This window comes from Mrakia frigida, assembly GCF_051309035.1.
Source record: "Mrakia frigida strain ATCC 22029 unplaced genomic scaffold BDY24scaffold_12, whole genome shotgun sequence".
NCBI classification, from domain to species: Eukaryota; Fungi; Basidiomycota; class Tremellomycetes; order Cystofilobasidiales; family Mrakiaceae; genus Mrakia; species Mrakia frigida.
In genome coordinates, this window is record NW_027481269.1 from 193,846 (window position 1) to 214,197 (window position 20,352).

A 20,352-nucleotide genomic window follows, 5' to 3' on the forward strand; every position below is an offset into this window, starting at 1 on the left:
GTTCGCATCGGATCGGACGAGAGAAGAGGGAGAACATCTTGAGGAAGCTCGTTGAGGTTGGAGGGGAAGGGAAGGAGAGAGCAGAGGTCAACCCAAAACCCCATCTTGCTCTTTTCGTCCTTTCCACTTTTTGGGCTTTTTTTTGTTTCAGGATCAAGAGAAGCATGTCAGGTGAGTCGCTGTGTGCTTGGATTGTGCTAGGGTGGAGCAGGAAGCTGACGGTCTGGCTGTTTTTGTAGAACGAGAAGAGATACTGAGGGAGGAGCTCGAGGTCCGTTCTCTTCGCCTCTTCCTTTCTTCCCTTTGGCATACATCCTCGTACAGAGACACCCAGATACTAACCTCGTTCATTGTATCTACGATCTTCTAGGTCCTTGAATCCATCTACCCCGACGAGCTCGAGAGTTCGGTCCATTCCTCTCTTCGCTTCCTCCTTCCTCGAGCTGACCTCTTCGCTCCTTTCCTTCTTCCCCCTTTGCTTTGGTCTCTCCAGCTATCTCAGCAACCCACCTTCAACTCCGTATAGAACCAGAAGTCCCTGTCACCACAGAACCTCGTTCGTTCCATCCTTCTTGTCTCTCCTTTGCTCACTTCCTCCGTCGACGTCGAGCTCACATCGAGCTCACTCCTTTTCCTTCTCCTCTGCCTTTCCTCCTCCAGTTATCCTCTGCTTCACCGTCAAATACCCTCCAGACTACCCCGATGTGCTACCGGATATGACCTTGGACCCCGAAGACGGAGAGCTGGCGGACGAGGAGCGAGAAGAGCTGCTGGAGGAGCTGAGAGTTTTGGTGAGCTTGACCTCCCTTCCTCCCCTTCCCTTCTCCTCCCGCTCTTCTGTTTCGCTGACTCGCCTTCCTTCTCACATCTCTCTTCTCTACAGGGCGAGGAATCCATCGGCATGGCTATGGTCTTCACCCTAGCTTCCCATCTTCGAGAATCGCTCTCCTCCCTCGTTCTCCGTCGAGTCGCTCGGAAACAGGCCGAACAGGACGAGAAGCACCGTATAGAGGAGGAGGCTCAGGCTGCTCGACTGAGAGGAACAGCTGTTACACCGGCTAGTTTCTTGAAGTGGAGGGACGGGTTCCTGAAGGAGTTGAAGGCCAAGAAGGAGAAGGACGAGGAGGAGAGAATCAAGTCTCTGCCGCCGAGGGAGAGGGAGGAGGTTAAGAGAGCGAAGGGGAAACTCAGTGGTGAGTTCAGGTCGTTCTCTTTGGTCTTTCTGCGGTGGGTCGGTGGCGGAGGGGAGGGCGGAGGTAGTGAAGGAGTGATTGAAGCGACTTGGACGCGAACGAGACTGACATCTCCGCCTCTTTTTCCGTCTTTGAACCTCATCAGGTCGTCAGCTCTTCCAGTCGGACAGGACATTGGCTACTTCTGATCAGGCTCTCGCCGGGGACGAGGACGCTGTGGAGGTGGATATCTCTCAGTACGACCGGGATGGACCCAGGGAGGACGAGGAAGAGGAGGAGGGTGTTCTGTTGACTTACGACTCGGATTAATGATTTCTCGCTCGCTATAAACTGCTCGTCGCTGACGTTCTCTAGAGAGCGATGGATCTTTTAGAAACTTCATACGGAAAATATTCTTGCCGAGCAGCCGAAGCTTTCGCCTCGAAATCATCGCCAGCTCACCCTCCTTCCCCCCATCGTTCAACACCTCTCTCCTCCCCTCCTTCCCCTTCTCTTCCCTTCTCGTTCCGTTTCGCCAATGGTCGCCTCTTCGAACCCCCGAGATCGAACGACTGAGTTCCGTCAATGCTATTCGTCCATCGCCAACCGTTCATCCCTCCCCAAGACGGCGACGACAGCGAAGGGAGCTGCTGCAGCTGGCAAGCAGTCCAAGTCCGAGATTGCTAGGCTGGCTGGTGGGATCGCGAGGGATATCAACGCGACTACTGGGAAACTGCAGAAGTTGGCGCAACGTAAGTTCTGGTTTAGAGGTTGTTTGTAGGGGTGGAAGGGGAGGGAGAGGGAGCGATGGGGAACGAGAGGAGAGGAAGGAGGGAGGAGGAGCCGCGGGCGCTGTTGTTGAGCTCGTTTCGTCCCAACGGAGGAGATAGTGCGTGATTACGTATGCTTGGGATATACGAGGCTGTCCCTAGAAGGATGCTCGCTGTTTAGAAGTCGTCGAAGAGACGAAGGAAGCGAGTTGAAGCTCGTGTTGAGCTCGCTCCTTCTCTCCCACGTCAACACCTTCTCCTTCGCTCGATTCTGCTTCTGCTATGCATCTAGCTGACATCCCTCCTCTTTTCCACCACAGTCGCCAAGCGTAAAACTCTCTTCGACGATCGGCCAGTAGAGATCTCGGTACGTGAACCTCTTCCTTCGCGTTCTCTCTCTGAAACCATCCATTCCCTTCACTCTTCTCCTTCCTCGCCTCGACCTTCCCTGACTTCCTCTCTTCTGGAAATCTACAGGAACTCACCTACATCATCAAACAAGACATCTCCGACCTCAACTCCCAAATCGCCTCCCTCCAGCATCTCACCAAAGCCTCGTCGTCGAACCCTCCGTCGAAGAAGGCTGGAACCAGCAAGCAGGTCGAGGAGCACAACTCGAACGTCGTTATGCTGCTGCAGAGCAAGTTGGCCAATATGGGAATGGGATTCAAGGATGTGTTGGAGATTAGGACTCAGGTGCGTTGAATAGCTTTCAGCGTTAGGAGTTTGAAGGTGGACGAAGGAGAAGAGGAAGGAAGGAGGACGACACCGGTGACGAGCTCGCGACTGACTCTCCTTCGTTTCTTGAACCACCTGGTGCGAAATCAGAACATGAAAGCTTCTAAGGATCGAACCGAGCAGTTCATGTACACCACCGGAGCTCCAGCTTCTTATGCTCCTCCTCCTGGAACTCGTTAGTCCTCTTCCCTCCTCTCCTTCGCCCTCTAACCTCCCTTCCTCTCAAGCTCACATTTTCTCAATTGATTTCCATTCGCTCATACCGTCGCATCTCTGGCTTACCTCCCACTGCAGAATCCATCCTTTCGCAACCACCTCCGAATCGATCAGCCTACGCTCAAGGCGACGAGACGTCGGGAAACGCGGTCGACAAGAAGGGGAAGGGACGAGGAGACTACCTTGCGCTGGATATGGAAAACGCCGAGTCAGGATCGACGGGAGGAACGACGGGGAGAGAGGGAGCGGGAGGGTTCATGCAGATGCAGATGATGGAGGAGCAGGTGAGTTTTGCGACTTCGTTCTCCTCTTTTCTTCTTCGACGCGTGTTTCCGTCGGCGCTGTCCTCTCGCCTGTGAGGTTCGACGAAAAGATGTAAACGCTCACACCTTCTTTCTCTCTCTCTATCAGGACAACTACATCACCACTCGATCAACAGCCATCGAAACCATCGAATCGACGATCGCCGAACTCGGAACGATCTTCAGTCAGCTGGCGAGCATGGTTGCTGAGCAGCGAGAAACGGTGCAGAGGATCGATGCGGATACGGTAGATATCCAAAAGTGAGTTCCAGTTTTTACGTCGAGATTTACAGACGGACAGACAAGCGACAAGAAGCGATCTGACGCGTCTCCCCTTCCCTTCGTTTGTTTCCTTCTCTCCCTCCAGCAACGTCTCGGGCGCTCAACGAGAACTTCTCAAGTACTACGCTAGCGTCAGCAGTAATCGATGGCTTATGGTCAAGATCTTTGGGGTTCTCATCATCTTCGTCAGTCCCACTTCGACTCTCTTCTGTTTTGCCTTGCCTCGCCCTTCCCTGATACCTTCCCCTTCTCTCCTTTCCTCTCCTTAAACAGTTCCTCATGTTCATTCTCGTCACCTAAAGTTCCATCCCTACCTCTTCTCGTCGGAGAGCAAGGAATGGCGGGCTTCGTCTCGTCTCTCGAGGAGGGACGGACCGTCTTCGTTGGGTTCTGGGGTTTCGACGAGTCAAGGCTGCTGGGCAGACCTTCCCTCGTTGGACGTACGTGATGTTGGTTCTTCGTGTTCTAGTCGGTCGTTCTCTTTTTGTTCTTTCCTTTCGTTGCTTGCATTTCTTGGTTCTTTTCTTGCTTTCTTTCGTCCTTCGTGCCGTCTCACCTCCTTTTCACTCGTTCGGTTTATATCAGTCTCGTTACGTAGAATAATCATCATCTCCCTCTTTCTATCGTTTCTGGGATCTTTCGAAAACAAACAGATGATCCATCTCGTCAATCTACAGAGCAGAACGCGACGCTTTAGAACCCATCCTCGAATCCGAACTTGACTCCCCAAGCTCCCTTCGTGTACCTGGTGACTCCTCGAACGTCGCTCAACCCGAGAAGAGTCTTCATATCCTCGGCGTCGAGATCTACGAGGGCGAGGTTGGCTTTGATTCGGCTCGCAGTGACCGATTTGGGGAGAACGACGATGTCGCGCTTGACTGGGAAAACGACGAGAAGGGCCAGTTCAGGCAAGCTTCAGAGAAGGAAGAGAAGAGAGAGAAGAAGATTTACCAGCGAACGAGATCAAAACAGTTCCAGCATCGACGCCGTGCTTCTTCGCGATCTTGACGACTTCTTCATCTTCTCTGACGGGGGATCCTGAGGATCCGAGAGGAGAGTAGGCCTGAACGAGGATGTCGTTAGACTGGCAGAAGGCAACGAGTTTGGGTTGAGGGAGGTAGGGGTGGAGCTCGACTTGGCTGAAGAAGGAAAAATAAAGAGAAGGCGAGGAGTCAGGCGCGTCTTCATCTCCGTGAGAGAGCAAGGAAAGGGAAGAGACGAACTTGACAGCAGGCTTGACCTTGCACACCGTGAGGAGATCCTCGAGTTTAGGAACAGACCAGTTAGAAACACCGATGGCTCTCGCCTTGCCCTTCTTGTAGACCTGAAAAGAAGCGAGGAAAGGGAGGAGGGATCAGCCGCGACGCGACGAGGACCTGACTCGAGCGGAGGAGAGGCACGTACAGCTTCCAAAAGAGGGTAGACTTCTCGGTTGATATCGAGATCGAGGTTGGTGTCTCGGGTTCCGTCGGGTCTACGAAGAAGAACGAGGGGGACAGAAAGGGAGCGAGACGACGTAAGTCAAGAAAGACGTGAGCAGAACAGGGAAGATTGAAGCTTACTTCAAAGGGATGAAGTCGTCGGCGGCGTTGGGTCGAAGAGCGATGGGCCAGCTAAGAGAAGGAAATAAACCTCTGTCAGCTTTAGCGAAGAGGGAAGACGACAAAGGTGAGAAGCACGAACTGAAGCAAAAGAAGGTCGACGTAGTCGACTCCCAAGAGAGAAAGGGACTCGTCTAGAGACTTCTCTAGTCGATCAGGGTAGTAGTTCGAGACGAAGATCTTGAAGATAAATCAGAGCCAAGGAGCGGAGGGTCAGCTCGAGATCGACCGAAGCGTTAGAGGTCGAAGTCGCTCACCTTCGTCGTGATGAAGATTTCTGACCTGGGAACACCAGAATCCTTGATTCCCTGACCAACCTCAGCCTCGTTCTTGTAAGCCCAGGCACAATCGAGGTGTCTGTCGAGAGAAGAACGAGGAGATGAGCGTCAGGCAATAGAAGGAGGAGGAGGGAAGGGGCTCGGAGGGACGAACCTGTAGCCTGTTTCGAGAGCGACTTTAACGGCTTCCCTGACCTCTCCAGGCTTACCTGAGGGAACCAGAAGGTTGAGTAGGTGAGCGAGAGTCGAACTTGATAGAAAAGGAAGAGGGCACTCACTCTGCCACGTCCCTGACCGCCAGTGAAACAAGAAGGAAGGGGCAGGAAAGAGATGAGCTTCAGTCCGGCTCGACACGGTTCCTTCTCCCTCAGGCTTACTCTCTTCGACTCACCGAGACCGATAGCAGGGATGTCAGCTCCAGTGTTGAGCTTGAAAGATGGAATCGTAGTGGTGGACATTGTCTGAATCGATGAGGTGATGCTGGTGGTTTGGAGGGGAAAGAGGGAAAGGACGGCTGAGTAGGGTAGAAAGGGTCCGGGGTTTCGCCTCCCGCTAGACTAGCCGGCGAGAAAAAAAGGTGCATGAAAAAAGTGTTAAAAGAGAAAGTTTCCGTGGGTGTTTTCTAGCTCTGAGAGGAAGAAGGGTGAGGATTTTTGGGTTTCCTCTGTGTCGTGACTCGTCGCGGTCGGACAGTTTGGACGCGCTGCCTCTTCTTCCTCTCCTCCTTCCTTCCAGCGGGGTACGAATGGAGACAAGGTATCAACTCTAGAAATGAACCTTTTAGCCACTCTGATTCTGCTCGTCAGAGCCGTTGATGGTCTCACCTAACCTGCAAGATATTGCAGAGAAACCTGTCGCGAAATGGACCGAAGGGTCGACGACGCGTCCGGTCCCTCTTTGAGCGCTCCCTTTTGATTCTGAGCAAAGTTTAAGTCGAAAGGACTTCTTCGCGTTGAGAGGAAGGGAAAACAATCAGGCTACAGAGCCGAACCGACTCGAACAGAGATATCGAAGCGTCGTGAAGGAGGACGTCGAGGGCGAGGAGGGAATCTGAGCTTCGTCGTCTTCCTTCCATCACCGCCCACTCCTCCTTCTCTCCTTTCCCTCAAACTCGTATTTTCTCAGCTCTCAGCTTCCCTTCTCAACCTCAGCTACATCAGGTGAGCTCTATCTCCAACAAATTGGAAGAACTGCTGGCTGAACAGCTGTTCAACTTTCTTCCTCCCCATGCTCAGCTTCTCCCTTCAGCTCCAGCTCTTTCTCTCTCGATCCTCAGCCCCCTTCCCTCTTATGTGGTGAGTCGCGTCCTCCATTTAACGTTATCATCCTAAACTCACCACTGTTCTCGTTTATATCCTCTAGCAAACACATCCTGAACGCCCAGGTCGCCGTCCGAGCTCCTTGTTGCGCTAAATGGTTTGACGTGAGTCCCTCTCTTCCTCCTCTTGTCTTCTCAGAATCAAGGAGAGCACTCTACGTCGTCTTGGGGGTAGTCTCGGGACCACGTAGACGCTGGAGGGGATGGGTCTTCGCTCCTGTGCAGTTGGGCTCGGGGGAGGAAGAGTCAGCGAAGGGAAGAGAAGGAAGCGTCGAGCTCAACTCCTTCGCTTCCTTTCGCTCTTGCCTCGGTGGCGAGCCTTCAACCCTTGCTCGCTCGAGGTCGGCAAACCTGAGTGCCTATAATGTGCTAGAGCAAGCAGGGGAAGTGCTTTCTCGAGATGCTGGTGGTCCGCGGGCTTCAACAGAGCACAAAGAGAGGGACAGCTCGAGCTCGCACCTCCTCCCCTTCCTCCCTTTATCGAGAGAGAGAGAGCTGACTCTCCTTCTGCTTCCTCTTTTTCGCTTCCTTCCTCTGATCTTCAGTGTCCTCAATGTCGTTCGTCCCTTGTCCCTCTTCTTTCTCATAAGCTTCTTGCAGAAACTCGAGCTGACCTCCTCTTCTCCTTCCATGCCGTTTCAGACGAGGAGCGCTCAGATCACAAGCTGGCTCGAACGATGGAGATGGCCTTCATGTGCAAGAAGTGTAAGAAGGCTTTCAGGAAGGTGAGTTTCATCTCTTATTGGGTTCTAACGGGGCGAGCTAGTTTCTATTTCGACTTCCTTCGTTGAGCTCGAGAGCTGACTTCCCTCCCTTCGTCGTTTGCCTCCTCTTCGCTCTCCACCTTCAGGACATGACAACGTACGAGGATTCTGATGAATACTGTCCTCACTGTACGTTTCGATGTTGCCCAGTCCAGTCTTCCTCTTCGTCGTCTTCTCTCGAACGAGCTCACCAACTTCTCGTCCCCTCCATCCTCTCCTTGTCCTCGACCAGGCGATAACCACTACGTTCGTCCCTCCTTGTCTTCCACGAGCACAGTATCGAGTAGACTGAGAAGAGCTCACGCGTTGACTTCTGCCCTTCTTCCAGGTTCTGGAGGCCAAAATCCCACAAGCCATTCTCGGAGTGGAGGGAGAGGACGCGAGGATCAACTCCAAGTCCGTACCACCTCTCATCCTATCTATCCTCTCTTACCTTGCTTTACATCTACTGCTAAGGTCGATAACCCAGTTTAAATCGAGATCTGACCACATCGTTTCTCTCCCTCCGTCCCTTCCTTCCTTCCTTCTTTCTCCGCCCTCCCCTCTCTCGTCACTTTGCCTCTCCCTTCCATCCAACTCGACCCAACTCCATTCCCCTCCCTCATATTCTCACTCTATTCTGTCCGGTCCGCTCGACAGAATGATCAAAGACGACCGTCTGAAGGGAGAGGACGAACGGGGTGCTTTCGCTCGAGGGAAGGACGTTTCAGACAAGGTCGACATCCGAGCAGGAAGTGTAGCTGGGCAGATGGGGGGAATCGCTGGGATGGAGGATTGATTTGGATGGTTTGGTATGTTCATTCGTTGTGTTTTGGAAAGCGAGAGGGGAGAGGACGGAGGAAGGAGGACATCGACTCGAGAGACGTCAAAGAGGACGCGCCTCTTGAGAGGGAGAGAGACCGTCGGGGACGTGCTGCTTGTGGAGCACCTTCAGCCTGCTAGCCAGCCGTCTTCATCGGGAAGGAAGGTTTTCCTTCCTCTTCTCTTCTCTTCTCCCTCTCTCTCTCTGCCCTGGCCCCCTCCCTCTCTTTTCGCCCTTCGGCCTCTCTTTCTCTCTTTCCGATCCCGCATATAATCCTCCACCTCTCATCTCACCTCGATGACACAAGTTGGAGAACCTTCCCTGAGGTCTGTCTCCCAGATGAGTCGGTTGGTTCTCGTTCCGATTTCTCCCTCCTTGGGGCTGTTCGACTCCCTTTTCCGCTTGATTGCGCTGCAGTTTCGACCCCTAGCTTAGGCGTTTGCCTAAGCCTCGGCCAGAACTACGCTTTTCCTTTGTTCTCCACGCAAATCTAGCGGAGAGAGATGCAGTGGAGGGCGGAGGGAAGGAAGGACCTGTTCGAGTCAGACGCGTCGCGAGTAGGCGAGAAGGCCGAGAAGGACGAGTTCTCTGGTCAGCATTTCTTCCTCTTCTGACAACCCGACGAGAATGAGTGATGGGCCGCTCCTGATAGAGTCTAAAGTTGAAGGAAAAGGAAGACTTTTCCTTTGCTCGTCGGGCCTTCCCTTTCATCACTCAACCATTCTTCCTCCCGTCATCTCCCTCTCTCCCTCCTTTCCTTATCTTTGGCTCTACCACAGCCAGGAAGCTGATCGAGACACTTTGTTTGACATGGATACGCTCCGCTATTCGGAAGCGAGAGAAACTTTGGGAGGAGTTCTGAGCGAAGGGAGGGGAAGAAGGGACGAGCTCTTGCTGAAACGCGCTCTTCTTCCCTCCTCTGCTGCCATAGCAGGTCAACAAATCGTTGAAGATGATTTCACTCAAATCTAGAAGTATGCTGGGCACTTGGTGAGAGCTTGAAGGGGCGAAGGAGATGAGTCGAGTCGAGCCGTCTCGAGCTTTCAAGTATTGGGTTCGACGCGTCGAGGCAAATGAACTCGTTCAACCTCGTTCCAGAAACCATCTCGGAAATCTCTCGAAGACTCTCGATTGCCTTGAGACCGTATATACTACCCTTGAAGGGCTGAACCTCTGCTTCTAGGCGTACCTGACGAAACCAAGGAGAATCTGCGCGGTCGTCGCGTCGAACATGAAAAGTTGGCAGCAGAGATCTCGACCGGTTTTCTTACGACCTGCGGAGTCAAGTAAAGTGTCAAAAACAGGTCTTCCTTTACTCCGCCAGGGAAACTTCAAACATGGCAACGGGCAGATTTGCGAGAGAAAGAGAGCAGGGAGCGAAGCGGGCTTTGCCCCTCCCGCCCGATTCCTTCTTCGGTTCTTCTCGAGGTACCCCTCTAAGATGTCTCGGGAGCAAAGAGATAGATAGCTGTGAAGGGAGAGAAGAGAAGAAGGAAACTCTCCTTCCCTGTCGTGTTCTGGCTATAGCTCTTTTCGAGTTTCATGAAGCCTTGCTGGCCTCTTTCCTCGACTGGCGCATGATTTCGCTCTTTCGCACGATTTCCACGATAATCAAAGCGATCGTCCAGGCCCTTCAAACAGAACAAACAAAATAAAGGGGCACAGGTGTCTCGGCTGAACCCAATGACCTTTCTTTCCTCTCTTCTCTTTCTCTTTGTCTCTCTGAACCTCCACCTTCCCTCTCCCCTTCTTCTCCTCTCCTTCTCAACACGATGTCCTCTCACGAAGAAGACGACTTCTCTAGCTCGGACGACGAACATTCCTCCTACTCAGCCTCAGAAGCGTCCTTCGGCTTCAGCCCCGCGACGTCTTCCTTCTCTCCCCTCACTCCCACCTCCCTTCGATTCCCTCTCTCCGACTCTTCCCTCTCCGTTCCTGCCACCAACACACCGTCTACCAGTGGATACAAAGGACAGATCTCTACGTCAACGTCCAGTCAAGCTCTCGGAAGAAAGGAGAAGTCGACAGGTTCGTGCCTTCGAGGCCTTCGTCCCCTCCCTTCACGTCTCTTTCAACCCCCCTTTCTTCCCCACTCTGACCTTCCTCCTTCTTTTCTCCTCCTCCTCCTTCTTCGATGGTTCTTCGACCTCTCGCTGCACAGACCACTCCTCTGCTGCGACCATCGTTCCTCGCACCGCGATTCCTCCAGGAGGAGTGCTGCCTCCCTCGATTCTCGAACAAGGCTTCAACTCGGTCGGGGAGCCCAGACGACCGATGAACGGTTTCAGTGAGCTCAAATTTTACCTACTTAGATCTGAACTCGTCTATATTCCATACTGACCTTCTTTCCTTCAACTTTTCAGTGATTTTCTCGAGGTTTCGACGTTCCGAACTTCGAGGCGCGTCCTTGTTCGCTTCCCTTGAACGGGAGCAAAACATAGCAAGCTGACACCGGTCCTTTCTACTTTTCAGGCAAGTATCAGGAGCTCAAGACGGGAGAGATATCTTCTATCCTCAGCGTGGAGTGGAAGGGCATGGACAAGGTGAGTGGAAACACGCTGCAGGCTCGTCGCGATCGCCTGTCAACTTCCGATCGAAAGACTCATCGCTTCCCTCTCCTCTCTTCGTTTCCTAGACTTCAAAGGAGTTCTACTTGGGACAAGCTACTAGCCTCAAAGCTGCCTTCGATGCTCGCTACCCAGACTACAAATACGTCGTGAGTTCATCGTCGATGCTGTCTTCTTCTCTTCAATGCTTCGACTCGTCGTGTCCGACGTTGGGCTGAATTCCGCCTGTCTTTCCTTTCTTCAGCGACGACCAAACGGAAGTCGAAAGAAGGGATCTCGAGGTGGGAAGACCTACATCCCTCGATCTCGAGTGAAACAGCAAACCCTCGTCAACTCTCATCTAGGAAAATCGTCGTCCTCGTCGGCTCTCGGTCTCGGAGGGATGCTGAACGAGTCAGAGCCAACTCGATGGGTTCAGAACGACGACGAAACAGACGGAAGCTACCAGGGAGACGGAGGAAAACACCTTCACCTCGTCGAGCAGTCAGGAGACGCGGTCAGGTCCAACGGTCAACAGCCTCGTCGCGTCGGCCTCGTCCCCTCAGGCCGAGCGTCCAGTGGAGCCAGCAACGACAGACTCGCTCGTCGAACAACCTCCCAACCGTACCCAACTCCCTCCGACATCTACCCACCTCCTCGCTCGACTCAACGAAGCCCCTCGTCGAACATCTCTCCTCCCACCAACTTCTCCTCGGCTCCACGACGCTTGATCGCCATCCCTTCGGTCCCCTCGCTCAATACCTGGTCCTCCTCATCTCCCTCGTCGGGGTTCTACGAGAAGCCTCAAAGTCTCGCCGAGATCCGATCTCTTCCCTCCAATCGACCTTCTTACGCCCCCCCTCCGCCTTACCCTTCCACCCCCGTGTCCTCAACATTCCCTCCTTCCGACCAGTCTATCACCTACCAATCCGAATCCTACCCCTACCCTACTTCTAACTCAAATCCCTCGACGGCAAGAGCTCAAAAGCAGGTTCCACTCCTCGTTCGAGGCTGGGCTCCTCCCCCCGTCGGACTGGGATTCGGATCTCGAGCAGAGAACGAGATGAAGATGGGCATGGAGAGCGGAGTGCAGTGGAGGGCGGGAGGGAACTCAAGAAGTGAAACGGAGTGGAGAACGAGAGGGGGCAGCGTTCCAACCGGAGGACGCGTCGAGCAGCTTCAGCAACCTGCTCAACAACCACGATGGGAACCAGCTCCTCTTCAATCACCTTTTCTTCCTTCGACACACACATCGTCATCGTCTTTCGGATCGGCTCATCTCCCTCACTTCCATCCCAACTTTGGACAAGCCCACTCCCTCGCTTACAACGACGTCCCTCCTCCAGCAGGTCTCTCGACTCCATCCATCTCCCCATACATCCACCCCCAGACCCAGTCTTCCTCCAACTCGCACTTCAACTATCCTCCTCAGCCTCCTCTCTTCCATCTCTCTCCCGAGCATCCCTCCCAACAACACGTCGGCCGATCGAACCAGTTCAACTACCCTCCTCCTTCCACCTCCTACTCCCATCCAAACCAACTTCTCCCCACCTCTCCCAATATCCATCAGTCCTCCTCTTTCACCGATTATCGATCCAATCACGTCTCTTTCGGGCAGGAAGAACACGTCGTCTCGAACGAGATTTGGACGGGAGGATCGAACTCGCCGAACGTCATCGAGGCTCTGAAGCCCTACGTCGGGAACCAGGCCTTTGGATCTTTCCCTGAGGGAGAGAGGTGGCGAGTTTGAGGTCAAGGAAATTGCGATGAGGGCGGGTTGGTAACGGACGACGACGAGTCACGACGCGTGTTGTTTTTCTTTTCTCTTTCGTTCTCGTTCTCGTTCTCGACGATGTCTTCGTTTCTTTCCCCTAGGTTACTCTTGTGTGTTCTCTTCTTTCTTTCTGCGACTCTTCTTGTCATATGCCGCCTCACTTCTTTACCCCTCCTAGCTCTGTCTCTCGCTCGTTCTTTCGCAGTTGTTTTCTTTCGCTGCCTCGCCTCGACCACATTCGCTCGCAAACCCTTTGTTTTTGAACCTTGTTTTCGTTCTCTGCTCTCCCCTCCTACATGCCTTCTATTTCCAAGCACACGATGTTGATGAATCTCTCTCTCTCAATATATTTTTCTTTCGTTATCTCCGAACTCTGAGTCACCGACCGACCTCTTTTGACTTTCTCCTTCCTCCCTCTCAACACCCACCAGCCCTCCCACCCTCCCCCACCTCTTTTCCTTCAACCTTCTCAAGATGACCATCTTCGCTAAAAAGACTCTCACCGGTATCGACGTGAGCCCTCGTCGCTTTCGAGATTCACAGAGGGAAGAAGGGAACAGAGGAAAGCTCGGACTGACTTTTTGAGCTCTCGCTCCTCCTCCCCTTCCCCTTCTTGTCTTTTCTCACTACCAGCCTTCCAAGCTCACCATCGAGCGAAACCCCAACCCTACCACTCTTCCAGATAACCTCGTATGGGGAGCTCACTTCGTCAGTATCTCTCGCTTACCAAAGAAGAAGAAGAGAAGGCGAAGCTGACCTCCCGACTTTCCCTTCCTTCTCTCTCTCTCAGTCTGACCACATGCTCACCATCCGACACGTCCCTGGAGAAGGATGGCAGGCTCCCAAGATCGTCCCTTACGGTCCTCTCGCCCTCTCCCCAGCTTCAGCCGTCTTCCACTACGCTCCCTCTCTGTTCGAAGGCAAGCCCTCCCTTCGCGCCCTCCCTCCGAAGCGCTCAGAGCCTAACGAAACTCTCTCCTCTTTCGTACTCCCTCAGGTATGAAGGCCTACAAGTCTGAAGGAGCCGAGCCTCGTCTCTTCAGGCCTGATATGAACATGGCTCGAATGCTTCGAAGTGCGGGACGAGTCGCTCTTCCTGTCAGTCCCTCTTCTCCCTCCCCTCCCCTCCTCCTCCTTTCGTCCGTTCGGCGACCAAACATGGTCCCGATCCGACTCGAGCAGCTTCAGGCCAAGAAACTTGACTCATCCCACTGACTGCATTCAAACCAACTCTCTACCTCTTTTCTTCTGTGCAGCAATTCGAGCCCGAAGCCCTCATTTCCCTCATCCAAACCCTTGTCAAGCTCGACGAGAAGTTCATTCCTCCTCCTCCCTTCTCCCTCTACCTCCGACCTACCATGATCGGAACTCGACCCACCCTCGGAGTTGGAGCCAGCGATGATTGCTTGCTCTTCGTCATGTACGTCCCTCTTTCGATCTGAGTCTTGGTCGAAAAGAAGGAAAGGAGTCGGAAAGCTCACCTCGGCCTTCTCCCTTCCTTTCCCCTCCTCAGCATGAGCCCCGTTGGACCCTTCTTCCCCAAGGGATTCAAGCCTGTTTCCCTTCTCGCTACTACTGATGCTGTTAGGTCCTGGCCCGGAGGAACTGGTGCTTTCAAGGTTCGTTCCCGATACTCGTCGAAAGAGAAGAGACGAGAGCTGACTTCAACGCGTCTCTGTGTCGGATTGTTCGTCTCCAGCTCGCCCTCAACTACGCCCCATGCTTCGTCCCTCAGAGGACCGCTCAGGAGCTCGGATACGATCAGAACCTGTGGTGCATGGGTCCTCGAGTTACCGAGTGTGGTGAGTCTACACGGTCTTGTCAACAACGATTCGTTCGCGTCGCCCTCTGACTCTCGTCTCCTCTTTTCATCGTCATCAGGTCAGATGAACTTGTTCGTCGCCTACGAGTCCGCTGATGGAGGTGAGCCTCTCTTCCTTCGGTTCTTATCTTTCCTCGACCTGTCTCACAAGAAGCTGATCTCCTCTCCGTTCGTTCGCTCCTCCTCCCTCCCAGTCACCCACCTCATCACCCCTCCTCTCAACGGTCAGATTCTCCCCGGAGTCACTCGAGACTCCCTCCTCTCTCTCTCTCGCTCCCACATCGCCGGAGAGTTCGTCGTCGAGGGTCTCCCTACCAGCAAGTTCGAGGTCGAGGAGAGGGAGTTCACCTTGGACGATCTCAAGCTTTGGTCGTCGGAAGGCAAGCTCAAGGAGGCTTTCGGAGCTGGAACTGCTGCTATCGTTTGCCCTGTTGAGAGGTGAGTCGCCCATCCTTAGACTGATAATACTCGCAGCGGTTCGTTCGTCGCTGACCTCTCGTCTCTCTTTCTCTTCGCGTCTCGCAGAATCGGTATCCCCAACGCCGAGGGAACCATCGAGGATCTCCCCGTTCCTACGTCGGAATCTGGACTCGGACCTTACGCTACTGCTCTTCTCGCCATGATCACCTCGATCCAGGAGGGACGAATCGCTGGACCCAAGGGATGGGGAGTCGTTTGCAAGTCGACGTCGGCTTAAGGGCAACGTTCGAGCTGGATATCGAGATCTTTTAGAGTCGAGGTTGTATCATTGATGTTATAGATAGATTAGAGGGGACACATATACTGTTTTTGCTTTCATTTGAACGTCGGCCGGGTTGAAAGAGAGACCAAGAAAGGGGAAAGGGTGAGCTTCGACGAAATTCAAGAACGCTTGAGCTCACCTGCTCCTTCCTTCCCTCGGAACACGTCAAGCTCTCGTTCTCGGCCCTTCGTCTTCGCTTTATAGACTTCAGGATATGGATATGGATACGGAAGACAGTAAGCTAGCTTGAATGATTATTCCTTCACGAGCTTCGTTTTCAAAACCAAACCTCCTTCTCCTTCTCTCGAGCTCACCTCTTTTCTCCTTCCTCCCCTTCGTCCCTCCATTCCTCTACAGTCTTTGAATCTTCCCTTTCCTCCCTCTTCTCCCAACCGATCATCGCTCACTCCCTCCCCGCCTCGGAAACCCACTTGCTCTACACCCACCCTTCCCTGCCCTCGCCGTTCAAACTCCTCCTCGCCTCCCCTCCAGCCAACCTCAATCATCTCCAAGCGTCGTACCTTTGGCCCTCCTCCCTTTACCTCGCTCATCTTCTCCTCTCGGAAACGATCCCGCTTCGGAAAGATGGAACGGAGAGGATCGCGGAACTAGGAGCTGGGAGCGGACTGGCAGGAGTCGCGGCGAGCTGGAAGATGAGAGCTGAGGGAGGAGAGCTGGTCTCGACGGACTTTGGGGCAGAGGAGATCTTGAAGGCTTTGAAGGAGAACTTGGAAACCAACATAGGACCTTCCTCGTCGTCGTCTGGAGTGAACTGGGAGGTACTAGGACACGAATGGGGAGCTTCGCCCTCGGCTCTGCTCCTCTCTCCCTCCTCCTCGACCTCGCCTCGTCGGTTCCCCACCCTCCTCCTCTCCGACCTTCTCCACTACACAGCAGGTCACTCCGACCTACTCTCCTCCATTCTCGCTCTTCTGTTACCGTCGGAAGAAGGAGGAACAGCGCATCTGACGGCAGGTCTCCACGGAGGGAGAGGAGCGGTGGAGAGGTTCGTTGAACTGGCGAGAGGGCGAGGATGCGTGGTTGAGGAGATCGAGGTGGTTATCTGGGATAGTGGGAAGGAGGAATGGGTGAGAGTGAGTAGTAAAGAGGAGGAAGATGGGGAGGGGAGGGTTTGGAGGGGGACGTTGAGAGTCGGGAAGGGAGAGTTGTTTGGTGAGCTCGACGCGTCTCGTTTTCTTCCTTCTTTCTTTCTTTCTTTCTCCTTCGCTGACTTCCGTCGTGTCTTTCTCTCGCAGGCTCGACGGATTTATGACCTCAACTCTCACCTTTCCTACCGTCCAGAAAAATACTTCCTCCACCCTTTCCTTATCTATCACCCCAACTCTCCGACTCCTCCGTTGAAGCTCAATCGCCAAGGTCTCACCACGCGTCCATCTTTTCTCGTAGCTCCAGCTTTCAAGCAGCAACAGCTGCCGGATGCCTTGGCCGATTTTTCGTGTCACACGAGCAGAATCGACTTCTCTCCGACGAGATGAACTTCCTGACTTCAAACAGCATCAGCCCTCCCTCTCCTCAAGATGGTCGTCGTTTCCTTCCTCGTTCGTCTCTCCCTACTCCCTCTCTTTTCATCTGTCATTCCATCACGTTCTGACGCTTCTCCTCCCCCCCAGCTCATCGGACTCTCAGCTCTCCAAACAACCTCAGCCTCCTACATCCCTTCTCCTCTCCTCGCACGAGACAACTCGACCACCTCCCCTGCTTCAGCCACTTGCGCTGCTCCTCCCCTCGCTCTCCAGACCTTCTACCCCATCTGGGACGCTCCCAAGAACGCCAAAGGAGAGGACGGATCCAGGTTGGCTTACGGACCTCCCAACGTACCCAACAAGAATCGATTCGGGCAGCCGGAGGCTGGATCGACCAAACCCAAGGTGAGCGCTCGTTTCTTTGCTTTGCTTCCTTCTTTTTTTTTAGGTTTTTGCTGCTTGGTTCTGACCGTTGTGGGGAACGCAGGTCAAGAACGTCATCTTCTCAGTTCCGGATGGGTTTGGTCCTGCTTCGCAGGTTTTTGGTGAGTTTAGAGACGAGGGAGGTGGGAGGAGGGAGTAGGGAGAGATTTCGGGCGACTGATCCTCGTTCTCGTCCGTTCTTCTTCCTTCAGCAAGAAAGTGAGTCTTTACTGGAGTCTTCAAGAGTAAGAGGTGTGTGCTGATTGTCGTATGTTTCGTAGCTACTGGCAATGGGAGCAGAACAAAACCTGGGACGATCAACTTCCAGCCGACAAGCTTTTGATCGGAACTGTCAGGACCAGGTCGAGTGATTCGTTTGTGAGTGCTCAAGCTTTCCGGTCCTGCTCTACAATGCTTTGCTGACTATCTTGTGACTTTCCTTGTTGTTCATATGCGCAGGGTGAGTTTCAAAAGGAAACCGATCCAGGTTAGAATCGATTCCTCTCCTCTCGCTCGCTGAGCTCTCTCTCTCTCTTCGTCCCTTTTCCAGTCACCGACAGTGCTGCAGCAGCATCAGCCTACTCAACCGGAGTCCTCACCTACAACGGAGCTATCGGTACGGATGATGATGCTCGGTAAGTCGAAGAGAAGGGAAACGAAGCCGGCGCGAGAGGAAGCTGACCTGTCGCCCTCTCTCAGTCCCATCGGAACCGTCCTCGAAGCTGCCTCAGCTCAAGGATACCTCACTGGACTCGTCGTTACCAGTCGAATCACTCACGCTACTCCTGCGTCGTACGCTTCTCACTGCTATGATCGAGAACAGGAAGCTGTGAGTTCCGAAGGACGACTGTTGGACAACGCGTCCTGACTCTTTTCCTTCGTTCCTCAAATCGAAACAGACCATCGCCGAGCACATGATCGGAGGAACTCCTCTCGGGCACACGGTTGACTTGATGATGGGAGGAGGGCTCTGCTACTTCCAGGTTCGTTCACTTTCTCTCCTTTCCCCGTCGAACCTCTTTTGACTCCTCCTCGTCTTCTCCTTCAGCCCAACACCTCAGACTACCCTCGATCCTGCCGAGGAGATCAGAAAGACTTGCTTGCTCAGGCGAAGGACGATGGTCAGTTCAGCGTCGCGTCTCCTTTCGTCTTCGTCGCTTCTGAAGTTGACTGACTCCCTCGTCGACTCCTGCAGGCTACTCCGTCCTCACCAACAGGAAGCAATTCGATGCTCTCGACGGAGGAAACAACGTAACTCTTCCATTGATTGGCCTCTTCACGGGTTCGCACATGAAGTACGTTCGTCGCAAACTTTCCTCTGGCGAGTTCGTCGCTGATCTCTATCTTCCTCATCTTGCTGTCCTCCAGCTACGAGATCGAACGAAACGCCACTCTCGAGCCCTCCCTCTCCGAGATGACCAAGACCGCTCTTCAAGCACTCAAACTGGCTACTGCTGATAGCGAGAAGGGTTTCTTCATCATGGTTTGTTCTGTTCGACGGTCTGGATCTCCTCTCTCTCTGACCTTGCTTGCTTTTCCTCCTTCCTTCAGGTCGAAGGTTCGAAGATTGATCATGCTGCGCACTCCCACGATCTGCCTGGTCATCTTCATGAGATTCTCGAGTGGAACAGGGTGAGCCTGAGTGATCAGGTCGAGTTCCAAGGCTCCCGACGCGTCGTCGTTTACATTCTTTCTTTTCGAATTTACAGGCCGTTCAAGTCATTGTAGACTTCATCGATGAACAGGAAAATGACGACACGGTCTTCATTGGGTAGAGTCTTTTCTCATTCTGTGAGGGGAGCAGGGAAAAGCGTCTCGTCTCGCTTCGTTCCTTCATCGCTGACGCTCACTATTCTGCCCTTCTCTTACATCTTCACTTGTTTAAAAGTGCCGCCGATCACGAGTGCGGAGGTCTGGTTTTGGGTGGAGCTACCGTTGGAGGTCATGAATACCAGTGGGTTCCCGAAGGTGAGCTCATCGTCGTTCATGTTTGTCGCGTCGTTCTAGCCTCGAACCAGACCGATAAGTCTGTCTGGTCCGAGTCTAGCCCGCTTCCCTCTTTCCTGATCCGTTTCTTTCTTATCTTCGTTGGCCTTTCCCCCCGTAGCCATCTCGAAGAGCAAGAACTCAGCTGCTACCCTCGCAAGCCGAGTCGTCGCTTACAAGGGAGACGACCTTCCCAAATTTGTCGAGGAGGAAATCTACAGTGCCTACGGGGTGTTCGATGCGAACTCTACCGAGATCGAGGGCGTCGTGGAGAACTTGAAGACTCCTGGATAGTGAGTCTTCTTCTTTTTCAAAGAGACCTCGAGCGATTTCTGACGCAACTGGTTTGAGCAGCGTTCTCGAGGGAGTCATCGCCGATTCCCTCTCCCGTCGTGCGATGTGCAAGTGGACCACTGGGTACGTCTCTCGTCTAAGTTCGGAGCCAGCTTTCCTTCGTCCTCGGGCCTTCGGACGGAGAGCTCGAGCCTATCTTTCGTCTCGTTCATCTCTGTTCTTCGATCCGAGTTCTTCAACCTGACAATTGTTCTTCTCGTGGCATATCATGCAGGGGCCATTCTGCTGTCGAGTGAGTGTCTATCTTCCCGCCGTCGCGTCCAGCCGTCGAACTGATCGCTTCCCCTCTCTTCGCAGCGTCAACTTGATTGCTTATCCTCCCCACCTGACCAAGGATATGGTCGGAAACCAGTACGCTCCTTTTGATCAGCCTCTCATATCGACAACTTTGACTGACTAGCGGTATCTACAGCGGATCAACCGAGCTCGCTCGCTTCGTCGTCGACCAACTCGCTTTGGATCTCAACGCTATCACCGAGAGACTGAATGCAGAAGATGCCGAAACCCAAGATTGGAGAGATACATCTGTTGGGACTCTCAAGTTCGTTGACGGGAAACCGGTCGGAGGAGGTGAGTCGACGACTTCTCTTTCTCTCGACGCGTCAGAGCTCTTCTTCGTCTTTTCTTCCCATCTCCTGAGCTGACGCGTCTCTGTACTACATTCTTTTCGCAGCTCTCGAGAGGAGGCACCACTGTGACTAGATCTCCAGCCTGACAACATTTCCTGAGCCTGTCGATAGTTCCGTCGGATTTGATGTCGTTCGCCCTTGTGGGTCCCGCCTCTCTCTCTCCTTCCTTCTCTGGCAAAACATGTCGATGAAGCTTCGAGTACTGCGAGCCACATCGTGAGTACCAGACGACGCGCCAAGTTCCTCTCGTTCAGTGGAAGATTCTAACTGACCAGCCACACGATCTCGTTCTTCGATCCTCTTCTACTCAGACACGCCCTCTCTCTCCCTTCTCCCTCGTCTCAGCCAA

At 53.5% G+C, this 20,352-nt stretch overlaps 9 protein-coding genes across 9 annotated transcripts; 8 read left to right on the top strand and 1 right to left on the bottom strand.

Annotated features, from left to right (window-relative positions):
* Nucleotides 1-98: 98 nt before the first annotated feature.
* GIR2 (Gir2p) lies at nt 99-1,502 on the top strand (the record flags this gene model as incomplete). Its single annotated transcript, XM_076644544.1, has 7 exons — nt 99-171; nt 240-271; nt 371-404; nt 494-556; nt 661-791; nt 884-1,193; nt 1,339-1,502. Exons 1-7 carry the CDS (start codon nt 165-167, stop codon nt 1,500-1,502), a joined length of 741 nt encoding a protein of 246 aa, XP_076497389.1. The 5' UTR covers nt 99-164.
* Nucleotides 1,503-1,565: 63 nt separating this feature from the next.
* Nucleotides 1,566-4,103, top strand: SED5 (t-SNARE syntaxin). The gene is made up of 8 exons (XM_076640081.1): nt 1,566-1,924; nt 2,263-2,309; nt 2,420-2,638; nt 2,771-2,855; nt 2,975-3,180; nt 3,308-3,459; nt 3,566-3,665; nt 3,754-4,103. The coding sequence occupies exons 1-8, from the start codon at nt 1,711-1,713 to the stop codon at nt 3,778-3,780; spliced, it is 1,050 nt and encodes a 349-aa protein (XP_076497390.1). The 5' UTR covers nt 1,566-1,710; the 3' UTR covers nt 3,781-4,103.
* Nucleotides 4,104-4,117: 14 nt separating this feature from the next.
* Nucleotides 4,118-6,154, bottom strand: BDY24DRAFT_386271 (protein GCY). The gene is made up of 11 exons (XM_076640082.1): nt 6,137-6,154; nt 5,751-5,916; nt 5,638-5,649; nt 5,514-5,568; nt 5,339-5,438; nt 5,164-5,261; nt 5,043-5,093; nt 4,885-4,954; nt 4,704-4,804; nt 4,432-4,619; nt 4,118-4,358 (listed from the first exon to the last, which is right to left on the bottom strand). Exons 2-11 carry the CDS (start codon nt 5,815-5,817, stop codon nt 4,174-4,176), a joined length of 927 nt encoding a protein of 308 aa, XP_076497391.1. The 5' UTR covers nt 5,818-5,916; nt 6,137-6,154; the 3' UTR covers nt 4,118-4,173.
* A 286-nt stretch (nt 6,155-6,440) lies between these two features.
* HOT13 (Hot13p) lies at nt 6,441-8,670 on the top strand. The gene is made up of 9 exons (XM_076640083.1): nt 6,441-6,519; nt 6,595-6,654; nt 6,722-6,782; nt 7,223-7,235; nt 7,320-7,402; nt 7,528-7,570; nt 7,674-7,687; nt 7,770-7,837; nt 8,081-8,670. The coding sequence occupies exons 2-9, from the start codon at nt 6,650-6,652 to the stop codon at nt 8,217-8,219; spliced, it is 426 nt and encodes a 141-aa protein (XP_076497392.1). The 5' UTR covers nt 6,441-6,519; nt 6,595-6,649; the 3' UTR covers nt 8,220-8,670.
* Nucleotides 8,671-10,015: 1,345 nt separating this feature from the next.
* On the top strand, nt 10,016-12,539 carry BDY24DRAFT_440686 (uncharacterized protein; the record flags this gene model as incomplete). Its single annotated transcript, XM_076644545.1, has 6 exons — nt 10,016-10,271; nt 10,405-10,530; nt 10,620-10,652; nt 10,716-10,786; nt 10,879-10,959; nt 11,055-12,539. The coding sequence occupies 6 exons, from the start codon at nt 10,016-10,018 to the stop codon at nt 12,537-12,539; spliced, it is 2,052 nt and encodes a 683-aa protein (XP_076497393.1).
* Nucleotides 12,540-12,990: 451 nt separating this feature from the next.
* BDY24DRAFT_386276 (aminotransferase) lies at nt 12,991-15,183 on the top strand. Its single transcript, XM_076640084.1, has 10 exons — nt 12,991-13,076; nt 13,197-13,271; nt 13,354-13,483; nt 13,561-13,661; nt 13,820-13,983; nt 14,077-14,182; nt 14,263-14,365; nt 14,445-14,486; nt 14,580-14,823; nt 14,911-15,183. Exons 1-10 carry the CDS (start codon nt 13,038-13,040, stop codon nt 15,080-15,082), a joined length of 1,176 nt encoding a protein of 391 aa, XP_076497394.1. The 5' UTR covers nt 12,991-13,037; the 3' UTR covers nt 15,083-15,183.
* BDY24DRAFT_32912 (uncharacterized protein) lies at nt 15,176-16,533 on the top strand. The gene is made up of 3 exons (XM_076637104.1): nt 15,176-15,363; nt 15,485-16,300; nt 16,384-16,533. Exons 1-3 carry the CDS (start codon nt 15,342-15,344, stop codon nt 16,398-16,400), a joined length of 855 nt encoding a protein of 284 aa, XP_076497395.1. The 5' UTR covers nt 15,176-15,341; the 3' UTR covers nt 16,401-16,533.
* BDY24DRAFT_32913 (uncharacterized protein) lies at nt 16,534-17,989 on the top strand. The gene is made up of 8 exons (XM_076637105.1): nt 16,534-16,686; nt 16,759-17,016; nt 17,099-17,156; nt 17,247-17,253; nt 17,316-17,412; nt 17,585-17,669; nt 17,734-17,863; nt 17,934-17,989. The coding sequence occupies exons 1-8, from the start codon at nt 16,666-16,668 to the stop codon at nt 17,950-17,952; spliced, it is 675 nt and encodes a 224-aa protein (XP_076497396.1). The 5' UTR covers nt 16,534-16,665; the 3' UTR covers nt 17,953-17,989.
* Nucleotides 17,747-20,147, top strand: BDY24DRAFT_32846 (alkaline-phosphatase-like protein). Its single transcript, XM_076637096.1, has 14 exons — nt 17,747-17,863; nt 17,934-18,017; nt 18,083-18,155; nt 18,230-18,329; nt 18,403-18,517; nt 18,586-18,666; nt 18,744-18,805; nt 18,923-19,002; nt 19,142-19,313; nt 19,375-19,437; nt 19,589-19,606; nt 19,672-19,725; nt 19,787-19,944; nt 20,048-20,147. The coding sequence occupies exons 2-14, from the start codon at nt 17,949-17,951 to the stop codon at nt 20,074-20,076; spliced, it is 1,074 nt and encodes a 357-aa protein (XP_076497397.1). The 5' UTR covers nt 17,747-17,863; nt 17,934-17,948; the 3' UTR covers nt 20,077-20,147.
* The last annotated feature ends 205 nt before the right edge of the window (nt 20,148-20,352 follow it).

Excerpts from the sequence above, each read along its gene's own strand:
- SED5 (XM_076640081.1), top strand. The coding sequence starts at position 1,711 with ATGGTCGCCTCTTCGAACCCCCGAGATCGAACGACTGAGTTCCGTCAA. Across the intron at positions 1,925-2,262 it reads ACTGCAGAAGTTGGCGCAAC|TCGCCAAGCGTAAAACTCTC; the intron begins GTAAGTTCTGGT and ends TTTCCACCACAG. Across the intron at positions 3,181-3,307 it reads TGCAGATGATGGAGGAGCAG|GACAACTACATCACCACTCG; the intron begins GTGAGTTTTGCG and ends TCTCTCTATCAG.
- BDY24DRAFT_386271 (XM_076640082.1), bottom strand. The coding sequence starts at position 5,817 with ATGTCCACCACTACGATTCCATCTTTCAAGCTCAACACTGGAGCTGAC. Across the intron at positions 5,262-5,338 it reads AAATCTTCATCACGACGAAG|ATCTTCGTCTCGAACTACTA; the intron begins GTGAGCGACTTC and ends TTTATCTTCAAG. Across the intron at positions 4,359-4,431 it reads TGTTTTGATCTCGTTCGCTG|TCAAGCGCGACATCGTCGTT; the intron begins GTAAATCTTCTT and ends TCGTTTTCCCAG.
- HOT13 (XM_076640083.1), top strand. Across the intron at positions 7,403-7,527 it reads GTAAGAAGGCTTTCAGGAAG|GACATGACAACGTACGAGGA; the intron begins GTGAGTTTCATC and ends CTCCACCTTCAG. Across the intron at positions 7,838-8,080 it reads GACGCGAGGATCAACTCCAA|AATGATCAAAGACGACCGTC; the intron begins GTCCGTACCACC and ends TCCGCTCGACAG.
- BDY24DRAFT_386276 (XM_076640084.1), top strand. The coding sequence starts at position 13,038 with ATGACCATCTTCGCTAAAAAGACTCTCACCGGTATCGAC. Across the intron at positions 13,484-13,560 it reads CGCTCCCTCTCTGTTCGAAG|GTATGAAGGCCTACAAGTCT; the intron begins GCAAGCCCTCCC and ends GTACTCCCTCAG. Across the intron at positions 14,183-14,262 it reads GAGGAACTGGTGCTTTCAAG|CTCGCCCTCAACTACGCCCC; the intron begins GTTCGTTCCCGA and ends GTTCGTCTCCAG.
- BDY24DRAFT_32912 (XM_076637104.1), top strand. The coding sequence starts at position 15,342 with ATGGATATGGATACGGAAGACA. Across the intron at positions 15,364-15,484 it reads GGATATGGATACGGAAGACA|TCTTTGAATCTTCCCTTTCC; the intron begins GTAAGCTAGCTT and ends ATTCCTCTACAG.
- BDY24DRAFT_32913 (XM_076637105.1), top strand. The coding sequence starts at position 16,666 with ATGGTCGTCGTTTCCTTCCTC. Across the intron at positions 17,413-17,584 it reads CCAGGTCGAGTGATTCGTTT|TCACCGACAGTGCTGCAGCA; the intron begins GTGAGTGCTCAA and ends TCCCTTTTCCAG. Across the intron at positions 17,670-17,733 it reads GGTACGGATGATGATGCTCG|TCCCATCGGAACCGTCCTCG; the intron begins GTAAGTCGAAGA and ends GCCCTCTCTCAG.
- BDY24DRAFT_32846 (XM_076637096.1), top strand. The coding sequence starts at position 17,949 with ATGATCGGAGGAACTCCTCTCGGGCACACGGTTGACTTGATGATGGGA. Across the intron at positions 18,806-18,922 it reads GACGACACGGTCTTCATTGG|TGCCGCCGATCACGAGTGCG; the intron begins GTAGAGTCTTTT and ends CTTGTTTAAAAG. Across the intron at positions 19,945-20,047 it reads CGGGAAACCGGTCGGAGGAG|CTCTCGAGAGGAGGCACCAC; the intron begins GTGAGTCGACGA and ends TTCTTTTCGCAG.